The sequence below is a fragment of the Sinocyclocheilus anshuiensis genome, unplaced genomic scaffold (genome assembly GCF_001515605.1).
Source record: "Sinocyclocheilus anshuiensis isolate Anshui unplaced genomic scaffold, SAMN03320099.WGS_v1.1 scaffold1297, whole genome shotgun sequence".
NCBI classification, from domain to species: domain Eukaryota; kingdom Metazoa; phylum Chordata; class Actinopteri; order Cypriniformes; family Cyprinidae; genus Sinocyclocheilus; species Sinocyclocheilus anshuiensis.
This window is the reverse complement of record NW_015548271.1, coordinates 37146-44645: the sequence shown is the minus strand read 5'-3', so window position 1 is coordinate 44645 and position 7500 is coordinate 37146. Positions and strand designations below refer to the sequence as shown.

Here is a 7500-nt window from a genome sequence, read left to right as displayed (position 1 = left end):
AATGAAGCTCTTGAATCATTTAGAGAGCAGATCTGTGATCAATTCAACACAGTCCATTACATCAGACTTCACGATCTCAGATAAATGCTCCAGTTTTCTCTCTGTCACTAATGGCACACACTAATGGTGTGTGTGTGTGTGTGTGTGTGTGTGTGTGTGTGTATGTGGCAGATTTAAGGCTGTAAAATGTCTTCTGACACTCTATAATTAGTGTGACTAGTGACCAGATCGGCCCACTCACCACCTGTAACAATCAAAAATGTAAAATAAACGCACACACAGTCAGTGAGTGTTATCAACAAAATACAATTCTGCAAGTGACAGTATGTTAATAGAATTAGATTGTTTTATGATATAAATCCTTTTAATAAATCTAGTGTTTTGATTAGAGATGCTGTATTCTGAGTGGATGAGAGCAGGGGTGTGTGTGTGTTTTGGAATGCAACCTTGCCTTCTAATCTGGGCCCCTGAGACTCTGTGCGCGTGTGTGAGTGTGAGTGTGAGTGTGAGTGTGAGTGTGAGTGTGTGTGTGAGTGTGTGTGTGAGGGTGTGTGTGTGTGTGTGAGTGTGTGTGTGTGTGTGTGTGTGTGTGTGTGTGTGTGTGTGTGTGTGTGTGTGTGTGTGTGAGAGTGTGAGTGTGAGTGTGTGTGTGAGGCGTCACATATTTACATCTAGGTTTTCAGTTGCGTGAAGGGATTTATACTGTTAAATTAGTTAGGGCTGCATGAATAGTTAAAAACTATAATTGCGTTAATTAATCAGGATTGATTGTTGTGCTTTTGCATATCCTAAAAGTTTGGAATTTTTAAGATTTGCTCATGTTTTTGAATGAAGTCTTATATGCGCAATAAAGGCTACAATTATTTGCTCAAAAATACAGTAAAAACATTGTGAAATATTATTGCAATTCAAAATAGTTGTTTTCTATGTGATTAAAAATTTATTTTATTGCTGAATTTTCAGCATCATTACTCCAGTCTTCAGTGTCACATAATCCTTCAGAAATCATTCTAATATGCATATTTGCTGCTCAAGAAATATTTTTGATTATTATCAATGTTGAAAACAGTTGCTCTGGTGAATATTTTAATATCCGTAAAATTACCTCTTGGAAGAAATCAAATTAGCTTTCAAATCTTATTCACACTTTGCATTCAGTTTGTATGGACTATTTGTATATTTACTTATATGTAAGTGGCATTTGATTAGATTGTGAAAAGTGGACTATGATATTATTGGTTAACATTATTTTTCTCCGCCCACATGGCCTTGGTGACATCAGCCGAATGGAATGTCATTTCAGAGACAAAAAAAAAGTTGAAAATATAATTTTCTTCAGAATAACATGCGTTGATAAACAACAAACTAGGTAAATGCAAGCTGTCTAGTTAAGCCTTCATATTGTGCAAATGGATTCAGCGAGCCTTTCCGACTCTTCCTGACATACTCCAAAACAAAAGAAATATGAGTAAATGATAACAAAATCTTCATATTTAAGTGAACTGTCCTTTTAAAAAGACACACACACTTGCGATGTCAAAGTGCCCCATCTCCTCCACATCACTCTTTCTCAAAACAGTCTTTCTCTTTCTCCTTGCCTCCCTCTTTTTTGGTCTCTTCACACTGGCATGTCTCTCTCTCTCTTTAACAGAATCGGGCCTTTGTTTTATCTTGGCGGGTAAGTACCAGATCAAACAGCGGGTGTTGAAGGAGGCCCTGAACTGTGGCAACAGAGCCGCTGTTGTGGTAAAGCAGATGAACGTGCCATGTGATCAGAGAGAAAGAGAGGGCGAGGTAGAGGAAGGAGACCGATCTGGGTTGCATGTTCAAGAAATCTGATTTGTCAGCCACTCCATAATGACTGCGGTAACACGCTGTGGAGATAACTGCATCCCAGGTCCAGAAGTCTCTCGTAAAAGGAAATCTACTATTCGAGAGAGCAAGAGCAAATTATGCTGAGGCTGATGGAGCGATTTAACCACAACGCTCTTGGCCAATGGAAGGTCTGGTTTATCGCTCCACTCTGGAATGTTACACAGATGTTCTTTGTTTTTGATGTGTGTGACTGAGCTGGAAAGGGACTTTTTGGGATATATGTAGTTATTATGGCATGTATGTGCATAGAGCAAAGGGGAATCCTGTGGACTAAACAGGAGCGAACAGGCCAGAGGCAGTAGGAAAGAATTATGGATAATGGGTCAAATTGTCTAGTTACTGGGGTTGTTTCGAGCACCCAACAAGAGTTTTGGTTAGGTAAAGGAATAATTGATGACATGTTTTTAAAGAACTGAAGATATAAGAAGTGTTGAACTGTCACACCTTGGACATACGTTAATTATTCTGCTTATTATTATTTCCATGTGTACATGTTTACAACATGTGACATTTTTTAAGTCCTTAAAGCACTCTTGTTTGTACATCTTCCACCAATTAAGTATCTTGCTTTGAATATTCCAAATCACTGTTACTTTTTGGAAAGATTTTGGCTTGAAACCTTGAAGCATTTATCAACTAATCCAAATGAGGAATTTAGTAATCTTGTGGTATAAGATTCACTTAAAACATATACCCACAAATGGTATTGAGTTCATCTAAGGGTCAGCTAAGACCTGGGGGTCAATGACTCGGTCAATGTACTAATTAAACCCTCCTCTTTCATTCCACAGATCTTTCAGAGCAGTCCACTGGTAGACTTTCTCCCTCTTCTAGTCCCAACCCAGCTAAAAGGAGCACTATTATCAACTGGTCTTTTCCTGATAAAATCAAGTCACCACGGACTGTCCGAAAACTCTCTATGAAGATGAAGAAACTGCCTGATCTGAGTCGGAAGCTTAGTGTTAAAGGGAACCCATCTAGCAATGTGGTTATCAGCAACAGCCAATCAGAACCCAGGGCTCACTCACCAAAAGTTAATGGGATGGCAGAGCTGGGCCAGTCCCAGCCCAGACTGTCCCCGGCGGGTGTGACGACTGCATTGGCGAGTGGTAATGTGATTTGGTGGTACCATTTGGACAGCAGTGTTTCTACGCAGCACAACTTCGATAAGAGGAGGAGCAATAGCGGTGGCGTTCCAAAATCGGCCAGTAAGGGAGGTTACCTAAGCGATGGAGACTCACCCGAACTTGTCGCCAAGTCAGGAAAGCACGGAAACTCAGACAGAAAGAACGGTAAAGCCCGGGACAGGGATCCCAATGGGAACGGTGGAAGTCCGAGGCTCCCTGGCACGGAGCTGGATATCGACGCCTTCCGTTCGTACAGTTTCTCTGAGCAGCCAAAGTGCCTAACATACATCTCTGGACTAATGAGTCTGCACTTCTATGGCGCAGAGGACCTGAAGCCACCACGGGTTGATTCCCGTGATGTCTACTGCGCTATCCAGGTGGACTCTGTCAACAAAGCTCGCACGGCCTTGCTGACCTGTCGGACAGCCTTCCTGGACATGGACCACACCTTCAACATTGAGCTGGAGAACGCTCAGCACCTCAAACTTGTTGTTTTCAGTTGGGAGTCCACACCACGAAGGAACAGGGTGTGTTGCCATGGGACTGTGGTTCTCCCGGCCTTGTTTCGTGTGAGTAAGACGCATCAGCTTGTGGTCCGCCTGGAACCACGTGGAATGATCTACGTAAAGCTGAGCCTCATGGAGCAGAGGCAGAACTCTCTTGATGGCCAGGATCATGAAATGCAGGTGTTTGGTGTAGAGGCTTGGCACGTGGTGGAACGGGAAGCTTCTGGATTAATGGTTCCACTGCTCATCGAGAAATGCATCTCTGAGATCGAGAGGAGGGGTTGTCAGGTGAGTAAGTAGAGCAGATCTTTATAGTTCTTTAACCTGCATGCGGTTCCAGACTTAATCTCTAGTTTAAGGTGAAGTGTGTAATTCTTATGATGTCAAAGTACTTCTATTCAAGTTTAATGCAATTATATGTAAGCCATTAGCAAGTGACTTTCCTGGTGTGAATACACCCTCAGAGTTTGAGACATTGACTTTCTGAAGACTGTAACACTGGTTCACCTTCAAAAGAGTCCTAGAAGAGTTTGAGACATTGACTTTCTGAATGGTGTCGCACTGTGGCACCTTCAAGAGTCCTAGAAGAGTTTGAGACATTGACTTTCTGAAGAGTGTCACATAGGTTCACCTTCAAAAGAGTCCTAGAAGTGTTTAAGACATTGACTTTCTGAAGAGTATCACACTGTGGCACCTTCTAAAGAGTCCTAGAAGAGTTTGAAACATAGACTTTCTGAAGAGTGTCACACTGGTTTACCTTCAAAGAGTCCTAGAAGAGTTTGAGACATTGACTTTCTGAAGAGTGTCACCTTCTAAAGAGTCCTAGAAGAGTTTGAGACATAGACTTTCTGAAGAGTGTCATGTTGGTTCACCTTCAAAAGAGTCCTAGAAGTGTTTGAGACATTGACTTTCTGATAAGTGTCACAATGGTTCACCTTCTAAAGAGTCCTAGAAGAGTTTGAGATGGGACTACCTTTGATGGGTCAGAAAGAGCAGTAAGAACTTGCTTGGTATTTTGCAGTTGTAATTGACCCAACTAGTTGTCCAGAAATTATGCATTTAGCCTTAAAGTGTATCTTCATGGCTACGTTCAGACTGCAAGCCGAAAAGTGGCCCAAATACAATTTATACTCATATGCGAGCAGTGTGAACAGCACAAACCACATGGAATCTGATCTTTCCAATTCAGGTTTGGGCCACTTCCATATGTCATCCTAAGTCCAATGTTTTGCAATGCGACCTCAGTCTGAACAGTCATATCAGAATTCTTGGTACTTTTTACGTCACTTTGGATAATGGGAGTAACTCCAGAGGTTTTACATACCAGTAGTTCCTTGGTTACTCCGTTAATATGGAAGACAGCTGCGAAGGTAGTCAGTGGAGGGACAGTGTGGTACGCATAAGTATTATGATGACAGCTCTCTACATGCAAAACTAGAGGGAAAACTGTATGGGAATAGCTTTGCTCTCTTTCTCCTCATCCTTGTCTGGCTTCCATGCCACATCAAAATAAATATGTGTAAACGCTGACTTCAGTGGCCTCCAGGTTTACCTCTGTATGACAGCCTGCTGCATGCTGCCTTTGTTGTTCTTTTGCGCATGTGGGTCATTTCAGGACCGTTACCAGTTTACACTTAAGTCTGATATTGGCCACATTTACAAAATAATGTGAATAGTCGGATCTGAGCAATAAATCAAAACTGAGCACTAAGGCTTGGAGTGTGAACGTAGTAGCCCATGAGTCTCTTCTGTCATTCGTTAGGCTTCGGTTAAAGTGAGCTCACCAACCGTTCTAAAGTCCTTGTCCATGGACATTACACACTCACACAAACAAGCTTAGCAAGGCCTCTCTGTGGTTTGTGTGCACAGGCATATTGCCAAAATCCTAGCCATTCATCTCCGTTATATACACACACACAATCTGTCTCTGTTACAGTGTCACCCAGAGTTTAATGCTGTTCTTGACCATTCATCCCACCAAGTGTGTCTGCCGTCAACCCACAAAACAACTCTGACTGCTTTTCTCAGATCAGATTTACCCCTGCAGCTCAATACTCACACATGGAAGATCTGATTCTAGATCAGTTGAGAGAGACTTTCAGCCCCTATCGGTGTAAAAAAAGAAGCTTGTAAGTCCTTTGGGAAGGCTTTAAAGTTCTGCTGGGATCATGAGGGTGTTTCTCTCAATCTGTCTTTGGCTGTTTTTATCTCAGCTGACTCCACTTTGTGGAGTGTTGTCAGCCTCTGAATCTGCAGCTCAAGCCCATATATCTGATGCTTATATCCGCATATCAAATTTAGCATGGTTTTTCTTATTCATGTGCTACTCCCAAGTTGCATTGCTGTGCAGTCATCACTTTTTTGAGATGATGCAACCTAGCCAGGTCATGTGGCGACAGTGTAACATACTATTTCACATATTATTTTAAGTTAGCATGCAGTATCTATAAAATACAGTGCAGCTTTCTGTATTTAAAAGTCATTAGTCAATAAGATAGTTCAAGTATTCACTCAATGCAGTGAGGTCATGTGACAAGTACAGCATACTGACTATTGCATACCTCATACTATTGAATACAGTTTTTAAACTTTTTCCTAATTTTTATTTATGCATGTATTTGTATTTTTATGCATTCATGCAATTGTTTATGCATTAATGCCTTGGTTTATTTTTGCAATTATTTATGCATAAATAGAGATGAGATACTGTTGAATACTATTTTAAGCTTTTTCCTCATTTTTATTTATTCATGCATTTATGCTTTTCCTTCTTTTCCTTCTTTTTTTTTTTTTAAGTATACGCTACATACTGTGCAGTATGTAAGTGCTGTTAGCCTCCAAACAAACTACACTACTGAAACTAACATTTTTCAGAAGCTCTAGTCTGTGGTATTCCTGGTACCAGGGATGCACAAATGTGCAATTATTGTATTTATTTTTGAGATGATAATTGGATGCTTCTTGCCAATGTAAATATTCTTGGTCATGTGACAGCAACATAGCACACTGCTGTTTAAGACAGTAATTATGTACTGTATACTGCAGTATATACTGTGGAATTTGCAGTAGTCTAGCCTAGTGGCTGTTATATATTGTTATGCATTCAGTTCACCGAATTAGTATTTCTCTAGTGTTCTTAAAATAAGTGAACTTTTATTTATCTGGTTTAAGGTCAGAGCTTAGCTGCTCACTGTGTGGAGTTCTTTACTAAAGCCTGAAGTCAGTATAGTTTGTCTTAAAGGGGTCCTATTATGCTTTTTCACTTTTTTTAAATTTTAGTCAGTGTGTAGTGTGTATGTTTGGGCATAAAAAAGATCTAGAAAGTTACAAATCTCAAAGTCCACTCCAAAGGGAGATATTTCGTTTTTTAAAAATCCCTTTTCAAGAACTACAACGAACGGCTCGTTTGGACTACAGCGTTTGTTTTCCGGGTTTTGTGATGTCACAAAGCGGCTCATTGGAATATCATTACAAATAATTCCCGCCTACAGAAATTTGAATGGTTGGGGGGTGGGGAGGGGCGAGGTCGTGGTTAGAACGCTTGGTTGAGTGAGTGCATCAGACGAGACGATGAAGAAGAAGTGCTGCTGCAGAGTTAGTGCATCAGAGAAAACCAAGAAGAAGATCTGCTGTGCTGTAGCTTCAAATTTTCGGCATGTCTAGAACAATTCTTACAAGTACTCGACATAGCTGGGCGCCGCGGACAGATGCCGAACGGCGCTGCCGGTGTGCCTACACTCATAGAAAATAAAGTATTTGAATTGTAAAGACGTGGCGCGATGCAATGCTGCGCTTCTCGTCCGGTGTGCGACCACCTGAAACGCTGTTTTTTTTTTTTATCTCCGTGCCCAAACATCTTTGTTTGGGCTTCCGAAAGTGGATGATGTCAGGAAACAGTGGTTGCAATTTATTTTTTAACTCTGTTCCTGAGCATTATAACCCCAATTTGCTATTATGTGCTGCGCATTTTACTGAGGACAGCTTCCACAACA

At 41.1% G+C, this 7500-nt stretch overlaps 1 protein-coding gene across 4 annotated transcripts in view; it reads left to right on the top strand.

Moving 5' to 3' along the window:
- Nucleotides 1–7500, top strand: part of LOC107655747 (rho GTPase-activating protein SYDE2-like) — a 43513-nt gene that overhangs the window by 19782 nt on the left and 16231 nt on the right. For all 4 annotated transcript variants that reach the window (XM_016443323.1, XM_016443322.1, XM_016443321.1 and 1 more), the window contains one exon: nucleotides 2667–3796. In XM_016443323.1, coding sequence (XP_016298809.1) covers nucleotides 2667–3796 — 1130 coding nt within the window. The remainder of the gene's footprint in view (nucleotides 1–2666; nucleotides 3797–7500) is intronic.